We start from the raw sequence: 24,444 nt of genomic DNA on the forward strand, positions 1-24,444 counted from the left end.
CGCGAAAATGGCTGCTAACAATACTGTGCAAGCGGCCATTTTACCGTGACCTGTGCGCCTGCTCTGCCCAAGGCCTAGAAGTTACGAGCCTGCGCCGGATGAAGACATTGAAGATGACGCGGCGGATGAAGAAGGAGGCGGCATTGGAGACACTTCTCTGGCAGCGGTGGAGATGCCCTCATCGCTGTTTGAACGATGGGGCCCGCCCCCATTGCTGCGAGAGAACTCATTTGCATACCGGTAAAAACCGGTGTTTCTAAGGAACGGCGCAGCGGAGACCATGTCTAAAGGTAAGAGACGAATAACCTTTTAAAGCCTATTCCGACGTCTTATCCACAAAAAAAAAAGGTTTAAATGGTAGAATCCCTTTAAGGATCAATGTCTACATATATTATGGTAATGACTGTACAGGTAACGTTCTTCTAAACATTGGAGTCCAATGAATATTCGAAATTAAAAAAAAAACAAAAAAAAAAACTTGCCTATTTTCTATTTAGTCTTTGTTCTGTTTTAGTAAATTCATTACGGTAAGTACAATATATACATCAATATATATAGAGAAAATCCAGTTAGCCATAATGTGGAGAAGAAAGACTAAATAATGAAGATTTTATTAAATTACCCATCTGTAAAAGGAAAAAAAAAACTAAACTAAAACCAAAAACATAAAATTGATGCAAGATCAAAAAATGACAATAAAAAGAAATGGGGATAGAGTTAAAATAAAATGCAAAAATTAATAAAATGATGACTGATGTGTAAAAAATGGGATTTTTAAAAAAAATTTGATTAGAAATAACCACATATATTTATATATATATATATATATATATATATATATATATATATATATATATATATATATATATATATATATATTATATATGTGCCGGGTTGATGAATTGGAAATGTGCAAAAATGAGAAGAATTTGTAGCTGCAGGAAAAAAATTTTTTTATCCATCGCACAAAAACTTTTTTAAAATTTAATAGAACAAAAACTGCTCACCGGTGAACGCTTTCTAAGAGTTTTACAAATTTTATAACCATAGTGGAAACACAACATGGACGAAATCACAACAGTATAGAACCAAAAAAAGTGCAGACGATAGGAAGAAATGTATCACGAGACACGGTAGTGAAAGTCATGACAGTCACAGGCTCTGCGAAACGCGTCAAACTTGTGTCTCAACGAATGGGCAAGCGCGGTACAACAGACACATTACTCTACAAGATAAAACAGAAAAGCGTGAATAAGGCGGAAGGTGTGAAATATCACAGATACTAAAAACAAGGGCCCTCGTGGCGAATGGACAGAGCCTTATGGAGTGGATCACAATTCCCCTTATCGACCGAAACGCATCTCACTGCTTCTTCCACCTCCGAAATCTCATGGAGCAGGGACGCATGAGAAATAAAAACCCATTTAGTCTTTGGCAAACTTATTTATTAAAATAGTTTGACACTTAACCCTCTACAGCGCGCCCGGATCAGTGAGGCAGGAGGACCTCAGGTCTGTTCCAGAAGTGTCTTCTTGAAGACACAGGACCCTGCACTTGATGGTTACTAAGGCAGCAAGGCATTCCTTCCTCCGTTATAATACTGAAACATCTTTCCAGCGACATCATTTCACATCACGGTTGTGTTAGTCTTCTTACGGACAAGCTTAATGTAAGAATCGCAATTTTAATGGTTAGAAACAATTTGTTCAGTGTTGTCTTCTTCAGTAGTTGGGAGACGGTATCGACCACAGATCTTCTTGAAACCTGAAGAGTTTTGATATTTCGACGTTTTATCTCAAGAGAGCTGATGGACGCGTCTTCTTTTCACCATTCGTCTGGTTTCTGCTTTGTGGTGTCGTAAGCTCGGATTACTTCGGATTGTGAGACAATGCCGTTCTCATCCTGGGAGAAAGCGTATCCATCTGTAGGAAATGAGAGGAGCAATTTATGGAACGATGTATTACACAATAGGCCGTGGTCACATGGCTGGTATAGGGTATAGGGTTTACGGGCACCATGATGGATAGGACGACTCTAGTTTGTATGGGATCCCAATCACCTATATTGTCTCTGCCACATCTCCATTGCTTGGTTTTTCTTTTACTGGATAGAATAATTTAACAGGCCATGGGCAACGTAAACCTAATAGTACACTGGTCAAAAGGTTACGCTGCGGTTCAGTCTCATTCAAATAAACAAGACTGAGTTGCAATACCAAGCATGGCCACTATACAATGTATGGCGCTATGCCTGGTATGCCGAGAAGAGTCTACAGTGCTCATGGAAGCTCTGGGGCATACTTTTCAATTGAAATTTGACATTTGTCTGTCTATAGTTATGTCAAAATGTATGGAGCGCAAAATGTACACATTATTTATGAACAGCAAAATATAACTGGCGCAACACGGTACATAAACGTGCACCAGAAAGGGTGGAGCTAAGAAATGCCTGACTTTACGACACATTTATGAAAAAATACAAGTATAAATACGGATTTTCTTGCGTAAAGTAGACAAAAGTGTAAAATTAGTTTAACATGCAACCAAGGCGGAATCGGGCGAGGCGGAATCGGGCGAGGCGGATTCGGCCGAGGCGGATTCGGCCGAGGCGGATTCGGCCGAGGCGGATTCGGCCGAGGCGGATTCGGCCGAGGCGGATTCGGCCGAGGCGGATTCGGCCGAGACAGAATCGGCCGAGACAGAATCGGCCGAGACAGAATCGGCCGAGACAGAATCGGCCGAGACAGAATCGGCCGAGACAGAATCGGCCGAGACAGAATCGGCCGAGACAGAATCGGCCGAGACAGAATCGGCCGAGACAGAATCGGCCGAGACAGAATCGGCCGAGACAGAATCGGCCAAGACAGAATCGGCCAAGACAGAATCGGCCAAGACAGAATCGGCCAAGACAGAATCCGGCCGCATGGGCAACAGAGACAAGTTATTTTGGTGCATCGGAAAAATGGTTTTGGCACATCAGGAAATTGAGATGGATTTAAGGTCTGTATGACAGATCTTTACATACGTCTAAACTACGAACAGCATTCATAGCTTTAGACAGTGCAAAGTTTGACAGTATTGATAAATGTGCCCCAATGTGTCCTCTTCACCGGCCAATTGGCAGGGCCACCATGTGTCAGGCCTTCACTGATCCCATACTCATCCTTTATTAATAGGATTATTTGGGATTATATTTATAAGTACACAGGTCATTCCAAGCTCTGAAAACCTCAAAAGAGCAGGCTGAAAAATCTGAAGCAGAACTTACACCGAAAAACTAAGGGCCCCTTCACACGGCGTAAGCGCGCCGCTCATTTAGACACGTATACACGTGTGAGCGCGGCGCTTCAAAACAGAGTCCATTGACTTCAATGGGAAGCGCACGTATATGCCGATATGTGCACGCTTCCCATTGAAATCAATGGGCTCTGTTTTGAAGCGCCGCGCTCGGACACGTGTATACGTGTCTAAATGAGCGGCGCGCTTACGCCGTGTGAAGGGGTTCAGTAAAAAGGAGTTAAATAAATGAACTAAATGAGGGAATCCTGACGGAATTTCTATCCATCTAAACACACACATACACGTATATTTGGGGGAATAAGTACATAATGAATGAACGAAAAAAAATTCCTTTGGGTGATTCTTAAAGTAACTTATGTTTCGCAACTGAATGGACTTAAGCTGCAATACTAGACACAGCAAACAGACAGATTTGCACTGCTTCGTTATAATTCTAGGCAATCCCTTTAAAAAATTTAGCCCTGTTTATCCCACTAGAAAATAGTGAAAAATGTCCCTTACACAGACTGATGGTGCTGCGGTACTTACGGAGCAGGTTTTGTTGCACAGATTCGGAGCGATACATGTTGACTGTGTTCTTCTTGAAGACATTCTTCAGCAGTTGCGCTCTCTCTGTTAAACTATGGACAAAAAAAAGCTGGAGTCATGACTAGAGATGAGCGAACAGTGTTCTATCGAACTCATGTTCGATCGGATATTAGGCTGTTCGGCATGTTCGAATCGAATCGAACACCGCGTGGTAAAGTGCGCCATTACTCGATTCCCCTCCCACCTTCCCTGGCGCCTTTTTTGCTCCAATAACAGCGCAGGGTAGGTGGGACAGGAACTACGACACCGGTGACGTTGAGAAAAGTAGGCAAAACCCATTGGCTGCCGAAAACATGTGACCTCTAATTTAAAAGAACAGCGCCGCCCAGGTTCGCGTCATTCTGAGCTTGCAATTCACCGAGGACGGAGGTTTCCGTCCATTTAGCTAGGGCTTAGATTCTGGGTAGGCAGGGACAGGCTAGGATAGGAAGGAGAAGACAACCACAACAGCTCTTGTAAGAGCTAAATTCCAGGGAGAAGCTTGTCAGTGTAACGTGGCACTGACGGGCTCAATCGCCGCAACCCAGCTTTCCCAGGATCCTGAATGGAATACACTGTCAGTGTATTCCCGTATACCCGATATATACCCCCGATACCCGTTCCAACGGTGTGCCCCCCCACCTTCACACCAGAAATACCCTGCAAGTCCCCTAGCAATAGGATTGGGGCTATATACACCCACTATTTTTGCTACTGCCATATAGTGCCAGTGTCTGACTGGGAATTCAAAGAATATATTGGGGTTACGTGCACCCACAATTTTTACTACTGGTATACAGTGCCAGTTTCTGACTGGGAATTCAAAGAATATATTGGGATTATAAATACCCTCATTTCTTGCTACTGCCATATAGTGCCAGTTTCTGACTGGGAATTCAAAGAATATATTGGGGTTACGTGCACCCACAATTTTTACTACTGGTATACAGTGCCATTGTCTGACTGGGAATTCAAAGAATATATTGGGGTTATAAATACCCTCATTTCTTGCTACTGGTATATAGTGCCATTGTCTGACTGGGAATTCAAAGAATATATTGGGGTTATAAATACCCTCATTTCTTGCTACTGCCATATAGTGCCAGTTTCTGACTGGGAATTCAAAGAATATATTGGGGTTACGTGCACCCACAATTTTTACTACTGGTATACAGTGCCAATTTCTAACTAGGAATTCAAAATGCGCAAGGCTCCCGGAAAGGGACGTGGACGAGGCTGTGGGCGAGGTCGGGGGAATGGTTCTGGGGAGCAAGGTAGCAGTGAAGCCACAGGGCGTCCCGTGCCTACTCCTGTGGGGCAGCAAGCATTGCGCCACTCCACAGTGCCAGGGTTGCTTGCCACATTAACTAAACTGCAGGGTACAAACCTTAGTAGGCCCGAGAACCAGGAACAGGTCTTGCAATGGCTGTCAGAGAACGCTTACAGCACATTGTCCAGCAGCCAGTCAGACTCTGCCTCCTCTCCTCCTATTACCCAACAGTCTTGTCCTCCTTCCTCCCAAAATTCCCAAGCTTCACAGAACAATAACCCCAACTGTCCCTGCTCCCCAGAGCTGTTCTCCGCTCCTTTCATTGTCCCTCAACCTGCCTCTCCACGTCACGATTCCACGAACCTAACAGAGGAGCATCTGTGTCCAGATGCTCAAACACTAGAGTCTCCTCCATCTCCGTTCGATTTGGTGGTGGATGACCAGCAACCCACCCTCATCGACGATGATGTGACGCAGTTGCCGTCAGGGCATCCAGTTGACCGGCGCATTGTGCGGGAGGAGGAGATGAGACAGGAGTTGGAAGAGGAAGTGGTGGATGATGAGGACACTGACCCGACCTGGACAGGGGGGATGTCAAGCGGGGAAAGTAGTGTGGATGTTGAGGCAAGTGCAGCACCAAAAAGGGTAGCTAGAGGCAGAGGTCAGCAGCTTAGGCGAAGCCAGGCCACACCCGGAATCTCCCAAGATGTTCCAGTTCGTACCCAGCCCCGAAAAACTCCCACCTCGAGGGCACGTTTCTCGAAGGTGTGGAGTTTTTTCAAGGAATGCGCCGAGGACAGATATAGTGTTGTCTGCACAATTTGCCTCTCGAAATTGATTAGGGGCTCTGAGAAGAGCAACCTGTCCACCACTTCAATGCGCCGTCATTTGGAATCCAAGCACTGGAATCAGTGGCAGGCAGCAACGGCAGGACAAAGGCCGCCTACCGTTCACGCCACTGCCACTGCCTCTGCCTCTGCCACTGCCACTGCTGACTGTGCTGGCGATGCACTCCAGAGGACGAGCCAGGACACCACTTCATCTGCCTCCGCCACTTTGTTGACTTCTCCCTCATCCTCCCCTGTTCCTGTCTTATCTCCTTCACCATCAAAGGCACCATCAGGCGCTTCTTTACAACAACCCACCATCTCTCAGACATTGGAGCGGCGGCAGAAATACACTGCTAACCACCCACACGCGCAAGCCTTGAACGCCAACATCGCTAAACTGCTGGCCCAGGAGATGTTGGCGTTCCGGCTTGTTGAAACTCCCGCCTTCCTGGACCTGATGGCAACTGCGGCACCTCGCTATGCCGTCCCTAGCCGTCACTACTTCTCCCGGTGTGCCGTCCCCGCCTTGCACCAGCACGTGTCACTCAACATCAGGCGGGCCCTTAGTTCCGCGCTTTGCACAAAGGTCCACTTGACCACCGACGCGTGGACAAGTGCATGCGGACAGGGACGCTACATTTCACTGACGGCACACTGGGTGAATGTAGTTGAGGCTGGGACTGCTTCCCAAACTGGCCCGGTGTACCTCGTCTCCCCGCCTAACATTCCTGGCAGGGACACGAGAAGAACACCCCCCTCCTCCTCCTCCTCTACCGCCTCCTCCTCCGCCACCGCCTCCTCCTCCGCCACCGCCTCCTCCTCCGCTGTTAGATTGACCCCAGCTACGAGTTGGAAACGTTGCAGCACTGGCGTTGGTAGACGTCAGCAGGCTGTGCTGAAGCTGATCAGCTTGGGGGACAGACAGCACACTGCCTCCGAGGTGAGGGATGCCCTCCTCGATGAGACAGCAATATGGTTTGAGCCGCTGCACCTGGGCCCAGGCATGGTCGTTTGTGATAACGGCCGGAACCTGGTAGCAGCTCTGGAGCTTGCCGGACTCCAACATGTTCCATGCCTGGCCCACGTCTTCAACCTAGTGGTGCAACGTTTCCTAAAGAGCTACCCCAATGTTCCAGAGCTACTGGTGAAAGTGCGGCGCATGTGCGCCCACTTTCGCAAGTCGACAGTAGCCGCTGCTAGCTTAAAATCTCTCCAGCAACGCCTGCATGTGCCACAACACCGGCTTTTGTGCGACGTCCCCACACGCTGGAACTCAACGTTTCAGATGTTGAATAGAGTGGTTGAGCAGCAGAGACCTTTGATGGAATACCAGCTACAAAACCCTAGGGTGCCACAAAGTCAGCTGCCTCAGTTTCTCATCCATGAGTGGCCATGGATGAGAGACCTTTGTGACATCCTACGGGTCTTTGAGGAGTCCACAAGGAGGGTGAGCTCTGAGGATGCGATGGTGAGCCTTACAATCCCGCTCTTGTGTGTTCTGAGAGAATCCCTGATTGACATCAGGGATAACTCAGATCACACAGAGGAGTCAGGGATAGCATCCGATCCGTCACAGCTGGAGAGTAGGTCCACACATCTGTCCGCTTCACTGCGTTTAATGGAGGAGGAGGAGGAGGAGGAGGAAGAAGAGTTGTCCGATGATGTGATGGTGATACAGGAGGCTTCCGGGCAACTTCGAATCGTCCCATTGTTGCAGCGCGGATGGGTAGACATGGAGGATGAGGAGGAAATGGAGATTGAACTTTCCGGTGGGGCCAGAGGAGTCATGCCAACTAACACTGTGGCAGACATGGCTGAGTTCATGTTGGGGTGCTTTACAACCGACAAGCGTATTGTCAAAATCATGGAGGACAACCAGTACTGGATCTTTGCTATCCTTGACCCCCGGTATAAAAACAACATCTCGTCTTTTATTCCGGTAGAGGGGAGGGCCAATCGCATCAATGCTTGCCACAGGCAATTGGTGCAGAATATGATGGAGATGTTTCCAGCATGTGACGTTGGCGGCAGGGAGGACAGTTCCTCCAGTAGGCGACCAAGTTCTCACCGGTCCACACAAACGAGGGGCACACTGTCTAAGGTCTGGGACACCTTGATGGCACCCCCTTGCCAAAGTGCCGCCACAGAGGGTCCTAGTGTCACCAGGCGTGAGAAGTATAGGCGCATGTTGCGGGAATACCTTTCCGACCACAGCCCTGTCCTCTCCGACCCCTCTGCGCCCTACACGTATTGGGTGTCGAAGTTGGACCTGTGGCTTGAACTTGCCCTATATGCCTTGGAGGTGCTGTCCTGTCCTGCCGCCAGCGTCCTATCTGAGAGGGTGTTCAGTGCAGCCGGTGGCATCATCACTGACAAGCGCACCCGTCTGTCAGCTGAGAGTGCCGACCGGCTCACTTTGATAAAAATGAACCACCACTGGATAGAGCCTTCATTTTTGGGCCCACCTGTGTAAAGCACCCCAACATGAAACTCCATGTCTGTACTCAACCTCTCCAATTCCTCCGCATCCTCATACTCATCCACCATAAGCGTTGCACAATTCTGCTAATACTAGGCTCCCTCCACCCTGATTTCCCCCAACTCTGCTGGTTAGAGGCTCCCTCCACCCTGATTTCCACCAACTCTGCTGGTTAGAGGCTCCCTCCACCCTGCTTTCCCACAACTCTGCTGGTTAGAGGCTCCCTCCACCCTGCTTTCCCACAACTCTGCTGGTTAGAGGCTCCCTCCACCCTGCTTTCCCACAACTCTGCTGGTTAGAGGCTCCCTCCACCCTGCTTTCCCACAACTCTGCTGGTTAGAGGCTCCCTCCACCCTGATTTCCACCAACTCTGCTGGTTAGAGGCTCCCTCCACCATGAATTGGTCCAAACTGGGCTGTTTAGCGGCTCCCTCCACCATGAATTGGTCCAAACTGGGGTTTTTAGAGGCTCCCTCCACCATGAATTGGTCCAAACTGGGCTGTTTAGAGGCTCCCTCCACCATGAATTGGTCCAAACTGGGGTTTTTAGAGGCTCCCTCCACCATGAATTGGTCCAAACTGGGCTGGTTAGAGGCTCCCTCCACCATGAATTTGCCCAAACTGGCCTGTTTAGAGGCTCCCTCCACCATGAATTGGTCCAAACTGGGGTTTTTAGAGGCTCTCTCCACCATGAATTGGTCCAAACTGGGCTGTTTAGAGGCTCCCTCCATCATGAATTGGTCCAAACTGGGGTTTTTAGAGGCTCCCTCCACCATGAATTGGTCCAAACTGGGGTTTTTAGAGGCTCCCTCCACCATGAATTGGTCCAAACTGGGGTTTTTAGAGGCTCTCTCCACCATGAATTGGTCCAAACTGGGCTGTTTAGAGGCTCCCTCCATCATGAATTGGTCCAAACTGGGGTTTTTAGAGGCTCCCTCCACCATGAATTGGTCCAAACTGGGGTTTTTAGAGGCTCCCTCCACCATGAATTGGTCCAAACTGGGCTGTTTAGAGGCTCCCTCCACCATGAATTGGTCCAAACTGGGGTTTTTAGAGGCTCCCTCCACCATGAATTGGTCCAAACTGGGCTGTTTAGAGGCTCCCTCCACCATGAATTGGTCCAAACTGGGGTTTTTAGAGGCTCCCTCCACCATGAATTGGTCCAAACTGGGCTGGTTAGAGGCTCCCTCCACCATGAATTTGCCCAAACTGGGCTGTTTAGAGGCTCCCTCCACCATGAATTTGCCCAAACTGGCCTGTTTAGAGGCTCCCTCCACCATGAATTGGTCCAAACTGGGGTTTTTAGAGGCTCCCTCCACCATGAATTGGTCCAAACTGGGGTTTTTAGAGGCTCCCTCCACCATGAATTGGTCCAAACTGGGGTTTTTAGAGGCTCCCTCCACCATGAATTTGCCCAAACTGGGCTGTTTAGAGGCTCCCTCCACCATGAATTTGCCCAAACTGGGGTTTTTAGAGGCTCCCTCCACCATGAATTGGTCCAAACTGGGCTGTTTAGAGGCTCCCTCCACCATGAATTGGTCCAAACTGGGGTTTTTAGAGGCTCCCTCCACCATGAATTGGTCCAAACTGGGCTGGTTAGAGGCTCCCTCCACCATGAATTTGCCCAAACTGGCCTGTTTAGAGGCTCCCTCCACCATGAATTTGCCCAAACTGGCCTGTTTAGAGGCTCCCTCCACCATGAATTGGTCCAAACTGGGGTTTTTAGAGGCTCTCTCCACCATGAATTGGTCCAAACTGGGCTGTTTAGAGGCTCCCTCCATCATGAATTGGTCCAAACTGGGGTTTTTAGAGGCTCCCTCCACCATGAATTGGTCCAAACTGGGGTTTTTAGAGGCTCCCTCCACCATGAATTGGTCCAAACTGGGGGTTTTTAGAGGCTCCCTCCACCATGAATTTGCCCAAACTGGGCTGTTTAGAGGCTCCCTCCACCATGAATTGGTCCAAACTGGGGTTTTTAGAGGCTCCCTCCACCATGAATTGGTCCAAACTGGGGTTTTTAGAGGCTCCCTACACCATGAATTGGTCCAAACTGGGCTGTTTAGAGGCTCCCTCCACCATGAATTGGTCCAAACTGGGGTTTTTAGAGGCTCCCTCCACCATGAATTGGTCCAAACTGGGGGTTTTTAGAGGCTCCCTCCACCATGAATTTGCCCAAACTGGGCTGTTTAGAGGCTCCCTCCACCATGAATTGGTCCAAACTGGGGTTTTTAGAGGCTCCCTCCACCATGAATTGGTCCAAACTGGGGTTTTTAGAGGCTCCCTCCACCATGAATTGGTCCAAACTGGGCTGTTTAGAGGCTCCCTCCACCATGAATTTGCCCAAACTGGGCTGTTTAGAGGCTCCCTCCATCATGAATTGGTCCAAACTGGGGTTTTTAGAGGCTCCCTCCACCATGAATTGGTCCAAACTGGGGTTTTTAGAGGCTCCCTCCACCATGAATTGGTCCAAACTGGGGTTTTTAGAGGCTCCCTCCACCATGAATTGGTCCAAACTGGGGGTTTTAGAGGCTCCCTCCACCATGAATTGGTCCAAACTGGGGTTTTTAGAGGCTCCCTCCACCATGAATTGGTCCAAACTGGGGTTTTTAGAGGCTCCCTCCACCATGAATTGGTCCAAACTGGGGTTTTTAGAGGCTCCCTCCACCATGAATTTGCCCAAACTGGGCTGTTTAGAGGCTCCCTCCATCATGAATTGGTCCAAACTGGAGTTTTTAGAGGCTCCCTCCACCATGAATTGGTCCAAACTGGGGTTTTTAGAGGCTCCCTCCACCATGAATTGGTCCAAACTGGGGTTTTTAGAGGCTCCCTCCACCATGAATTTGCCCAAACTGAGCTGTTTAGAGGCTCCCTCCACCATGAATTGGTCCAAACTGGGGTTTTTAGAGGCTCCCTCCACCATGAATTGGTCCAAACTGGGGGTTTTTAGAGGCTCCCTCCACCATGAATTTGCCCAAACTGGGCTGTTTAGAGGCTCCCTCCATCATGAATTGGTCCAAACTGGGGTTTTTAGAGGCTCCCTCCACCATGAATTGGTCCAAACTGGGGTTTTTAGAGGCTCCCTCCACCATGAATTGGTCCAAACTGGGCTGTTTAGAGGCTCCCTCCACCATGAATTGGTCCAAACTGGGGTTTTTAGAGGCTCCCTCCACCATGAATTGGTCCAAACTGGGCTGTTTAGAGGCTCTCTCCACCATGAATTGGTCCAAACTGGGGTTTTTAGAGGCTCCCTCCACCATGAATTGGTCCAAACTGGGGTTTTTAGAGGCTCCCTCCACCATGAATTGGTCCAAACTGGGGTTTTTAGAGGCTCCCTCCACCATGAATTTGCCCAAACTCTGCTGGTTAGAGGCTCAATCCACCCTGATTTTCAAAACAAATGTTGGTGCCAACCTCAACTTACTACAAGGGCCAAATTCACTGCTGGTGACAAGCTCTCCTCACTGCAAGTGCCAAATACACATGTTTCAAGGTGTTTTCCTACTGTCAGAGAGGTGGTATTGAGTGTGTAAAGTGTGTAGTTGTTAGGCTGTGATGTTGGGGTAATAGAGGGTCTTTGGTGTGTTAGATGCCCCCAGACATGCTTCCCCTGCTGTCCCAGTGTCATTCCAGAGGTGTTGGCATCATTTCCTGGGGTGTCATAGTGGACTTGGTGACCCTCCAGACACGGATTTGGGTTTCCCCCTTAACGAGTATCTGTTCCCCATAGACTATAATGGGGTTCGAAACCCGTTCGAACACACGAACATTGAGCGGCTGTTCGAATCGAATTTCGAACCTCGAACATTTTAGTGTTCGCTCATCTCTAGTCATGACAACTAAATACATACACATATATATAAGTAACTAGAGTCTGTGGTACCCTGAATCAAACTTTTTTTATTCCCCCATGTGGATTGGTGCCTCCATATAACAACAATATACAAATAAGCCCGTGTCTCCAAAAAACCTCATTTGCATCTTGACAGAAAAGTCTATATCTGGGCAATGAGGCACTGATTCACAAGGGTTTAAAAAAATAAAATAAAAAAAATAATAAAAATATTATATATGACACTACAGTATCTGCCTGGCCTGATAGACTCCCTGTGAAGAGTACTCTTATACCAATGCACAATAAAGGTCTATATACATTACATACACGTGTCCGAACACGATGAGGGCATTAGCACCCCTCCGGGTGTAACAAGCCTGGCATTGCATACATTTTAGTGGGAAAGCTATTTAGCAATATAGTTTATATACATTTTGGTCAAGCACTACCTTTCTACAAAAGTATCAATGGAGCCGAAAACAGCTCTCTCTGGAGGAATTTTAAGAAAAAACAGTGCTTGCCAACTAAAGTTTCCTTTTCATTCAATCATCTGTCTGCACATATATTTCTATACATCTATCTAGCTCTCTCTTTAGCCATCTATCTCTTTTTTTACATATCTATCTATCTTTCTCTACTATCTATGTACAGTATCTATCTATCTCATATCTATCTATCTATCTATCTATCTAATTATCTATCTATCTATCTATCTATCTATGAGCCGCACTCATCCCACTCACATTAGTTCATATACAATAGCTTACCATATATATATATATATATATATATATATATATATATATATATATATATATATACGGCATCTGCCTTTTATTCTGAAATTTCCCCAATGTGGGACTATTAAAGGATTATCTTATCACAATTGTTTCGCTCACTATGTAACCATACTAACATGTTACACCTTGTTCCTAAATAACAGGAACAGAAACAAATTTACCGAATAATTATAAAATCTATTATGTTACAATTATCATTCTAAATTAAAGCAATAAATTCTGTGAAATACAGAAACATCTCCGAAATAAAACTGACTAATGTATAGAATGATTATTTTACAAGGCCTTTATTATCTTTTATTATTTATTACACTGCCTTATAATAAAGCTCATCCAATGAACTGATCTGGTGCTGACATTACAAATACACATATATTTATTATCCCTGTCATGTTACCTTTTCCCATGTACCACAGATCCGGGGTCTTGGGACTTGGCTTCAAGATCCTGAACTTCATCGACCAAGGTTTTAAAGCTGGTTCTTTTGATGCTTCATTTAAGCAAAAAAATAAAACCATAATTGGATATAGATGAACCAATATATGAATGTATATCATAGAGACAAGTCACATAACAAGCTTATAGAATCTGTACAATATATACTAAAATAACGTCTACTCCTTAGGTTAGGACTAGGGTTTCTCTCTTTATATTAAAGCAACGCCTATGTACATACAGAAACTTACATTTAACACCCCCCCCCCCTACCCTCACCAGCCTTTACCAAAGCAGACATGAGAGGAAGAGGGAAAAATAGGAAAAAATCCAACATATTAAACATTTCACTCTTATATTATTAAATTGCTACATATCTCACATACGGTAATCCCCCCCCATGTTTACACAGAGATCAAACCCTTTAAAAAATGGATATTCTCTCACTGTAGGTTACTACTATATACTGAGGTTTTCCAGAAATTATTAACGTATCCCCCCCTCCCCACCAAACTAAGAAAAGCATCAATACTTACGCTTTATAAAACACATCAAAAAGTAAGGAAGTTACAGGAATAAATAAGAGACCCATCCAGAATACACCGGAGCTGAACATCATATCTGCCTGCAAAACATACGTACGGGTATCAGTCTGGCCGCGTATAGGTTTTATAATTTTAGATGCATACAATATACACACATTATATATAAATAAGTGTATATATATATATATATATATATATATATATATATATATATATATATATATATATACACACACATATATATATTAAAAAAATATATTTAAAATTTATTATTAATATAACTATACATATTATATATATACATATATATATCAATTTTTTTTAAAAAAAATATATATATATATATATATATACACACAAATATATAATAAAAAATAAAACATTTTAAAATTATATATATATATATATATATATATATATATATATATATATATATATATATATATATATATATACACACACACACACAAAAATAAATACTTAAAATTTATTATTAATGTAAATATTATATATATATATTAAATACATTAAAAATAAAATAAATAAATTAAAATTTATTTATTAAAAAAAGAATATTATATATATATATATATATATATATATATATATATATATATATATATATATCTATAAATAAAACACCTATAATACTAAAGACAGATAAACAATAAGCAGCATGGATCTTAAATAATTTTGCAGCAATCTCAATGTATATCTGTCTCATTAACCACTTGAAACACGCAATGATTCTGTAATTATTACACATTATTTATCACATCCTCGAAGCCCCGGCTATAGAACATTACAAAGCAACATTTTTGCACAGTGTTATTGTATCAGATTACTTTTTTTTCTGCAAAGGATAAAAAAAATGTTTTTCACATTATTTATGTATTTGCAAAACCTACTACCTCGCCTTATTTGTAAATTTGACTTGTTACTTTGTAACAGAATTTTCTAAACTTGCCACAATGACCTACAAGATGAAAATACTACATTTTATACCACATCCCGTGAAGAAGCCGCAATAGAATAAAATCCTGGAAAGAACACATTTACCTTCCACATGCCGACCCCGGTTGCTGCAGTTTCCAGAAACACTTTAGGATTTCCTCGATTTGAGCTACCTAGTTTCTAATTCCAAGAAGTATAATGGAGGAGAGGCAATAATGTAGGCCTTAAGATGTTAATACTGACCATTGTAATGCTAACTATGAATGGACAGGCAACCCGAGTTACTATTCAGTCCACCAGTCTTTGGCCTTGCAAATGAACATGGGTTGGGGGAGGTGGGAAGATTTTTTTTTTTTCTGCGTCATATCTGAAAGCCTGTCAGATTTTATATTGTTCAATTGCTGAGTTAATCCAAACCTAAAAGATTTAAAGCTGACATCCGCATTTAAGACAGAAGGCTTCTTTGTATATTTTGGATCAAGTAAGGGGGGGAAAGTAAAATCCCAAAGAATTTTCTACTTCTTTCTATTGGAGAAAAGAAAAAAAATTCTACCCCTCATTCTGTAGAAACCATTTTTGTTTGTAACTTTTCACATCTCTAGGCACACAGGCCGGTCAAGCTGGGAAATGGCAAACTCCTGCCTTTCAGACAATGGCAGAAACAGGAGCAGCCTGTTCTAAGGATGGGCTGTGTCAGGCCGGGGCTGTGGTTTACAAATTGTTCCTAATGTGTGAGATTTGCAGCCCATGCCAAGTTTCCTCTTTCTTATGAAACCAAATGGAATCTGCCACAAAAGTGGCTCTTGTGGGAATTCATAAGGGGCTCAGAAATTAGACTTGAAAAGCCTGAAATAATGAAGGAGTAACAGCCGTGCGGCTAAATGAAAGGAATCGGCCATTGGATTTAGCAAAACATGGGACGGGGGATCTGGCAACGCCTCTAGAAATCGTGTAGGTAGAATAGCCATCCTATAAGATTCCCTGCAAGATCTTAGTACGTAGTACGTGAGGGCCGTGTGCACAACTTTGTGCTTGGTCACTGACCAATTCTTTCCAATGGTCCCATACACATGTCCATGTATTATCATGGGGGCTGTAAGGCGGGATGCAGAATTCTGGACAGGTCCTATTGCTGCCTGGACTCATTCAGTTATGGGCACGAACAGCTGTCTGTGTGGTCTTTGTCATTTTTGCTTGGACGACAACCCACAAGTGCAAAGTATAAACCTACACTTGTTCAGGAGCGGGACCCCATGTGCTATTTTTGATATATTGATCTGGCGTACACATTAAATATCCATGATGTGTGCTCTATTTAAAAGGATTCTACCATTAAAACCATTTTTTGTGTGGATAGTAGCTGCACCCCTCCATTATCAGTATCACTCCCTTCTTATCATGGTAATGTATGGTAGCAAGTCTTTAAAGGGAATCTGTCACCAGAAAACCAGCCTCAGTGCATTGTCGGGGCCATTATATATTTATATAGTCCAATGGGTGCACTATTTCCTAGAAATATGCAAATGAGGCTCAAGTGCAATGGGGGCGTGTCAGAGCCTCCAAGACTGAGTTCGGGTTTTAAACACAGAGACTCTGACACGCCTCCATTGCACTTGAGACTCAATTGTATATTAAAAACAGCTTAGACTAAGGTACGATGGGTCTGAGCATAATAGCTCCTACAATGCACAGTGGCAGATTGATCGATATTCCTTCTGACAGACTCCCTTTAAAATCCTCAATATCTTGCTATCCATCTAGAATATAAATACTACATTTACCCAGCGCCATATTCTGCAGCACTTTACAGATCATAGGGTTCAATTACCGCCCAACCCGTGCTCTCCGCTCGCTCAATGACCTAACACTTACCTCCTCTATTATCAGAACCTCCCACGCTCGTATACAAGACTTCTCCCGAGCTGCACCACTTCTCTGGAATGCTCTACCCCGGACAATCAGATTAACTCCCAATTTCTACAGTTTCAAACGCAAACTAAAGACACATCTTATCAGACAGGCCTATCACAATTCCTAATGTAAACCCTTCCGTACTATAATTAGAATCCCCAAAACTTAACCCTCCTCTGTCCCCGCTCCCACATTTCCCCACATGATATGATGCCATTTCAGGCTAACTTTATAGGTCCAAGCTCCATCCACATGTTAAAGGACACGACTGGTGACGGCTCATAAAGTTTTTTGTTTGTGTAGTGACAGTCACCTCTATTACAAAAGTGTCTGACCTCTGTATAAGCAATGCCGCCCCTGCTACCTCTTGTGTCACCCCCTCTTCCTCATAGATTGTAAGCTCTTGCGAGCAGGGCCCTCAGTCCCATTGTGTGAAATGACTTTCTTTGTAATGTATCTTTCTGTCTGTATTTGAACCCTACAAATTGTACAGCGCTGCGGAATATGTTGGCGCTATAGAAATAAAATGTATTATTATTATTACAGTCAAAATAAGACATTCCAGTGTAGTAAACCAAGTTACACAATAGGAGTGAGGTCCCTGCTTACAAGAGCTTACAATCTATGCAGTAGATGGGTGACCTAAGAGGCACAGAACACACTGCGGGTTCATAAAATGACATCTTTGCTCAATACAGAGACATAAAACGTTAATAAAATGAAGTTATACTTTTACAGTCAAATGTGTACACGGGCAGAATAAAGTTTCCAGGCTAGGCAATGTATATTACATGACCATAAATCATGACTCTGGAACACCGGACTGCTTCACACATTCACTGTTTGGTCAGGTGGAGGATTTTACAGCCATATACAACACGAGTTGCAAGACAGTAGAAGTTGTGTATAACGTTCGCTTAATAGAATGGCACAGATAGGGTTAAACCTTGGCGTTGAAATTATAATGATATTTCTGATTCATTACCAAAAACATCAAGTTCCAGACTGAAATTTATGAAGGGCGGGGTCTGCAAAAAAACATTCGCAAAATTATAAGGCGACCGATACGGACCACGTATAGAAAAGCGGTCGATGCAAATCTGATGTGACGTAATGTGGCCTAGGACAATGCAGTCATGTCACTGCGGTAAGAATTCTCTGTTCGGTCCATCCAGGTCCAGTTTTGTATGAGAAGTGGATAGACTCACCAAAAAAAATCATCAACTCTAAAGCTCACCTACAACTTTGCTAGGAATTCGTTACGAGAAAACCCCAAACCAGGAGGGCCGAATAACAGAACTAAACATACCCTGTGCCAAAGAATACAACACCTACAAAACACACACAATTCAGCCACAAATAACATTTTTATTGATACGGAAATTACACAAACTTCTACACAAACATCCAAAAAGTGCATAGAATAAAACAAATAAGGGGGGACAGACCAGGGGGTTACAGTCACCACCTTATTTGTTATAGATTTTTGGATGAACTTTTAGGACTAAATTTCTAAATTTTTTAAATTTATTTAGATCGGTGTGATCAAATGCATTTTGGTCCTATTCTGACGCGGCTTCCCGCATCAAAATCAGGACCAAAATACGGGGTCCCTAGCCCCGTGTGAACTAGCCTTTATACTCCGAGGTCTCTTCAGCCCCCAGAATATTATAATAGGTTCACTATTGGTTCATAAACTGATTCAATATGAATTTAATCTTCCAAATCATTTGAATCCAAAATGAAATAAATCTTCAAGGTTTGCTCATCTCTATTCCTATGTAGACGTTCACTTTAAAGTCTCTCAAATTTTATAATTTTTTCACCCATAGCAAGAACAGGACTAGTCCCCTTGAGAATAAAGTAAGGAAACCTTCCCCAAATTTAACCCTGGTACAATGAATAGGACAAATTGTATTCCAAAATAGGATTCTAAATGCAACTTATACCCTCAAAATGGAGGAACTGGTTGCGCGCTCCTATCGGTGGAATGAAATGCTGGTACGCTGATGTAACAACAATGTGATTTAAGATGACGCGTTTCGATGTCCTTTGGATCTCCACAGGTACCACCTCTTCATCAGATCTTTAGTGTTTGGATTTCAGAAGTGTATACACAGTGTGCTGCCTGTCACACTGCTAAATAGATTTAGAAAAAGCCGGCGATGGTGCAGAGGCACGAGACTCAGGGTTGGGGGGAGATAGGATAGGATTCTAGTACAAGAACATCCACGAAGCACAAAGGAAGACCAAGACCAAGGTAAACGGTCAGGTGCCCTCCCAAAGGGAGGGAACCAGCATTGATTGGCCGAATGCTATACAGTCGGCCAATTAACGCTGGTTCTTCTCCTACCTTTAGAAGTCTTCTCCGTGCAGCTTCCCCACGGCGTCTTCCGGCTCTGAATTCACTCTGCCAGGCATCGGGCCTGGGCAGAGTCGACTGCGCATGTCCGAGCTACAAGAAAATGGCCACTTTAATTGTAAGCGGCCATTTTCTTGTAGTGCGGGCATGCGCAGTCGGTTCTGCCCAGGCCTGATAGAATGAATGAAGAGCCGGAAGACGCTGTGGGGACGCTGCACGGAGAAGACTTCTCGGAGGATCCAGCCCGACCCTCACTCGTGGACTTGGTAAGTATAATTTGATCGAATGTTGCCTACCCCTAAAACGAGTATTTTTCCCCCATAGAGTATAATAGGATTTTATATTCTATTCGAATAGTCGAATATTGAGGGGCTACTCGAAACGAATATCGAACCTCGAACATTTTACTGTTCGCTCATCTGTAGTAGGGACCTTTAATAAAAGTAGAAATATGACCACAAATTGCATAGACAATGCAGAGATAATCATCACTTTATAAATATGCAAAGCAACCTCCAACTATATCGGTGTGGATCCGCTTTACCAGATTTGCCTACAAACAGTTACAAAAGCTCCAGCTCTGGAGGTGATGGCCAATGTCTCCACTTTAGCCATGATTGACGTTTTCAGCCTCTGTTTGGGTCACAGCTCTCTGTAAGCAAATCTGGTAAATCAGGCTCCACCTCCACTGCACTTGCAGACTGCATATAAATAATAATAATAAAAAAGATTAATTTCTGTATTTCTTCAATTTATGGCCACAAAGATTCCTACTAAAGACCCCAACATGGCATCATTATTGGTTTAGGAGGCATTTTGGACCTGATAGACTCCATTTAACCACTCTGAGACTTTAGTAGTTTGACTTACTTCACTGAACCCAATGTGTTTTGGGGCACAGTCTACCCCTCCCCCCATTAGGTGGCTCTTATTGGTTAAGAAGCCTTGGTAAAGGTTTGCCCCTGAAGAGTGTTCTTGTGCTGGATTATGATTCCTCTTCATCCTATAGCAGATTCCTCAGCAAGGTGGGCACAAATACCAGCAGCAACTTCTCAAGATGTCTATAGAGTATACCATAGAGTTGTGGCTACATCCTGGTCCTGAATTTACTTTCCACGTGATGCGCCATCTTGTTCTTTTATGTTGGTCCATTCACGTTCTATCCAAATACAACCTTTGGAAAAGATTTCCCGGCTTTATACTGAGGGGACCAGATTCTTGGAACCAAAGACGTGGCTCTGCAGGAAGCCATAGAATGGTTGTCTTGATACAGCCTTATAAAGAACTTACAGCTCAGGGCTTGTTCACATCTGCGCCCGGTCTCCGTTATGCAGGTTTCAGTTTCCTGCATAAAACAGAGCAGGAGACGGAAACCTGCAGGAGTCTCTCACCCATTCATTTGAATGGGTGAGAAAGTTGTCCTGCCGTGAGCGGCGGTGAGCGTTTTAGGCTCTCCGTCGCAAAACCGGGTTTTTAAATCCGGACACAGAGTCGGACATGCATTACTCTGTGTCCGAATTTAAAAAAAAACGGTTTCGCAGCGGAGAGCATAAAACTCTCACCGCCGCTCACGGCCGGACCCGGTCTGTGCTTTCCGTCTTCTTGCATGTAGAAGACGGAAAGCACAGAACGGAAAGAAGAACGCAGGTGTGAACCTAGCGTCAAAAGAAAAATTAAACCTTGGCTTTGTGAAGGCAACAATAATGATGTAACCTTTATTTAGTCAGTGTATTCAGCTTGTTGCCTCCTCTTCCTCTTGGAGCTGGGTACAGGAGGTACTGTAGTTATGGCAGCAAGGGCCCGTTTACACGGGCACAGAGGGGGGACGGATTATGGCGCGGAATCCACATCATAATCCGCCCCCTCGCAATGGTGGTCTATGGAGACTGCTAGCGTTCTTGTTGCCGCTAGGGGAAAAAAGATGCCCTTTCTTCAGGCAGCAGCAACATCCGGAGTCCGTCCATGCATTTGAGCCTACTCCGGAGGAAAAAGCTGCGACTTTTGGAAACCACAGCAGGCAGATTTTGGCCTGAGAGTGACGCGGCTCCCTTTCCGCCCCCCGTGTGAACTAAGGAACAGCACCCGCCCCTTCCCACCCACTACAAGCCATATATCTTCCATTGAAGTAGCAGCAGCACATAAACCTCAAAGCATGCTGCACCTGAGCAGGGTAATATATCACAGCACACCCACAAGAAGTCCAAGACACAAAATATACAAGCGGGTAGATCATCAGAAGACATACAATACAGTACTGTATGACAAAGATTACAAGACAAGCATCATATACTGTACCTCTCCAGACATGTCAGGTGCTAAAGGAATTGCGGGCCACAATGAAGAGTAGATGCCAAAGAAAACGATCCATAGCAGGATACTGCCCCATATAGCCACGTGACTGAACTAGAGACAAAGGAATGACATGACATGGGTGTCGTGAAAAGAAAGGAATAAAAACCTGATGAAATATTTCGTTATAACGTATCTGCATCTAATAATCGGAAAGAAAGCAGCAACTTTAATGATCGGAGAAATCTTTCATTTCATCTGATAAAGTCAAATCTGCAGCCCCTGAACTGTGAAAATCCCATTCTGCAATAAGATCACGTGCAGCCAGATAAGACAGTTTTCCACTTCAGACTGCTGACGGATGAGCGCAATATTAAAAATTCTCATAAGACTAGAAATAGAAATACACATCAGTTGTGTACTGTCTGTAATACTGCAGGAAAAACTGAATGAGGTCTTTTTTTTCTGAAATACTACAAAAAAATAACATTCATATTGTCCAAATAAAAAATGGTATATACTCTACATTGTAAATGTATGCAGGGATTGTGCATTACAATGTATTGCTATACAGGATGTCCTTGTGGACAGGATCAAAGATGGAAAACCATGACCTTCTTACTAGGAATCTGCACAATATAGCCAGGTCTTGTACATATCAAAACTATACGGAACATTTCTAATATAGAGAGTTGTGGAACTTTGTCAATACATTGACTCATATTTTGCTAAAATGTCCTCTTTCCTTACCATGGTCCAATGTGATGTTTCCAAGCCCGCCTTCAAGCAGACGGTGATCACCACAAACTAGAAGGAAGGAAAATGTACAATATTATTACCACTGGAACACCAATGAAAAAATGGGAGTGATTTTTGAGTTTTTTTTTTTTTTCCACGCATGTCCTGGGGCCTATGGGGGGGTCCAAGAGACCCCATGTCAAATAAGAGGACAATAGACCGTGTGTAAGTGTGTTGCACTTCTTTTCTTTAGTAGATCTGTTTGTCATGGCGTTGATACTTGAAAGCCCTATTACCAAAGGGGTTTTCTGGCCCCAAACACATTTTAATACTGGATATTTCAGGCGTAAAGTGATGCTAAAATTACCGTATAGAATACTATGATATTATAGATAATAATTTATACCAATTACAGAAGGGCAGATGTACTAATACTATGTAAAATCTAAGAGCAGACAGTGTAGAGATGTGAATGGAGTATGACATCTGGCTCATCTTGTTAGGTATATTAGACACTTTTTACTTCCTTATGCCATGTTTAGTGGGCTTATTGTAGACCAATTTTTTGCCTCAAATGCCTATTCGGTGTCCTGCGTTTTCTTCTAACGTTTTGTACTGTTGTTGTTGCTGTACGGACATGCAATGTGTATGTACCATCGCTGCCTTTGTTACGCTCTTACAGCTTCTTTATTACAAGTATTTGTTGATTACCGTATATACTCGAGTATAAACCGACCCGAATATAAGCCGAGGCCCCTAATTTTACCACAAAAAACTGGGAAAACTTATTGACTCGAGTATAAGCCGAGGAGGGGGAAATGCAGCAGCTACTGGAAAATTTCAGAAATGAAAATGGTCGGAGTTTTTGGGTGCAGTAGTTACTGGGGAAGGGGAGGGGGTGTTTTGGTTGTCTGTCTGCCCCTTCCCTGAGCTTGAGGACTGGGGTTTTTTTTCCCCCACTTGGAATTCAGCCTGGCTGACTATAGGGGATCTGCAGTGCTCCTATTAACCCATTCCCGACGGTACAGGAGCAGATCCCCTATATTCAGTAGACACAGGGATACCTAATGTGTTTGTGTTTCATAGTAATTTTCTACTTTTGTATGTATTCTAGGGAAAGGAGGGATTTACAACTTTTATTTATAAAGCTTCTTTTTTCCCCCCACTATTTTATGGGAGATTCTATACATTGATATTGCGGCTGGTCATAGACCTCCCCCTCCTAAAAAAAAAATATATATTTTTTTTTGTTGACTCAAGTATAAGCCAAGGGGGCTTATACTCGAGTATATACGGTATGTTTCTTCTAATTTCTATGAAAGACGAATAAACTTACAGTGTAAACAATGTTTCCCAGTAAAAGGTAATCCGATGTTTTTCCATTTGCAAACACGTTATCTGAAAAAATACAGAAGAGAAAACAAAACCCATGATCAAATATTCAAGAAAATAAACCAAAAACAATTACGAGATTTTTCCTCTCGCCCTCGTACTGCGGCTCTGTCTTACCACGATTCAGTCAGAGACAGTCCACACACACTAAGACTCGTGATGGATTGTACGGTCGCTCATACACAGCTGTCAGTGACAAACCAATACGTAAGGATATAGATTGTATGTGCTTGTTCCATCTTACACCCCCATAATAAAGATATTCTAAAGAATATTCAGACTGGTGTACTGTATAATAGTTGGGAACAATTTTTGGCATTTTGTAGTACAACTGTATGATGTGCTTTCCATCAGGTAATGGGCAGGGTGGAATAAAATATACAAGCATCGCAGGAAACCTGGCCTAGGGTTTCCTTATAAAAATACAGTGAAGGAATATTTGGACTGTGGACTGATCTGAAGCCAAAGCATCGGTTTCAAGACGAACTTCAAAGATAAATCACCTGCTTCTACCTTACAGCACTAGCAAGAAAGAACGCCGAGCAGCCGGGATGTGATTCATGTGGTTTATATACATGAATGGCACGCAGCTGAAAGTCGGGTTTGTTATCGCACATATTAGCGTCACATGGTCAATAGCGCCACAGTGTACATAAAATAATACTACTACATGGGGGTCTCTCACATAGACACAACTATTAGACGGCTATGGCAATATATGGCTGTATATGGCTCCATATAC

General features: G+C 43.9%; 1 protein-coding gene across 6 annotated transcripts in view; it reads right to left on the reverse strand.

The window, feature by feature from the left end:
- Positions 1–922: 922 nt before the first annotated feature.
- The window catches only part of ATP8A1 (ATPase phospholipid transporting 8A1), a 165,481-nt gene continuing 141,959 nt past the window's right edge, over positions 923–24,444 (reverse strand). For 2 of the 6 annotated variants that reach the window (XM_075261459.1, XM_075261490.1), the window contains 7 exons: positions 23,647–23,708; positions 22,323–22,379; positions 21,579–21,686; positions 14,048–14,136; positions 13,474–13,566; positions 3,828–3,919; positions 928–1,922 (listed from right to left, as the gene is read on the reverse strand). In XM_075261459.1, coding sequence (XP_075117560.1) covers positions 1,825–1,922; positions 3,828–3,919; positions 13,474–13,566; positions 14,048–14,136; positions 21,579–21,686; positions 22,323–22,379; positions 23,647–23,708 — 599 coding nt within the window. In that variant the 3' untranslated portion in view covers positions 928–1,824. Of the gene's footprint in view, positions 1,923–3,827; positions 3,920–13,473; positions 13,567–14,047; positions 14,137–21,578; positions 21,687–22,322; positions 22,380–23,646; positions 23,709–24,444 lie in introns of all 6 variants that reach the window. The other 4 variants (XM_075261481.1, XM_075261466.1, XM_075261473.1 and 1 more) reach the window with 4 other exon arrangements.

This window comes from Leptodactylus fuscus, chromosome 1 (assembly GCF_031893055.1).
Source record: "Leptodactylus fuscus isolate aLepFus1 chromosome 1, aLepFus1.hap2, whole genome shotgun sequence".
Taxonomy (NCBI): Eukaryota; Metazoa; Chordata; class Amphibia; order Anura; family Leptodactylidae; genus Leptodactylus; species Leptodactylus fuscus.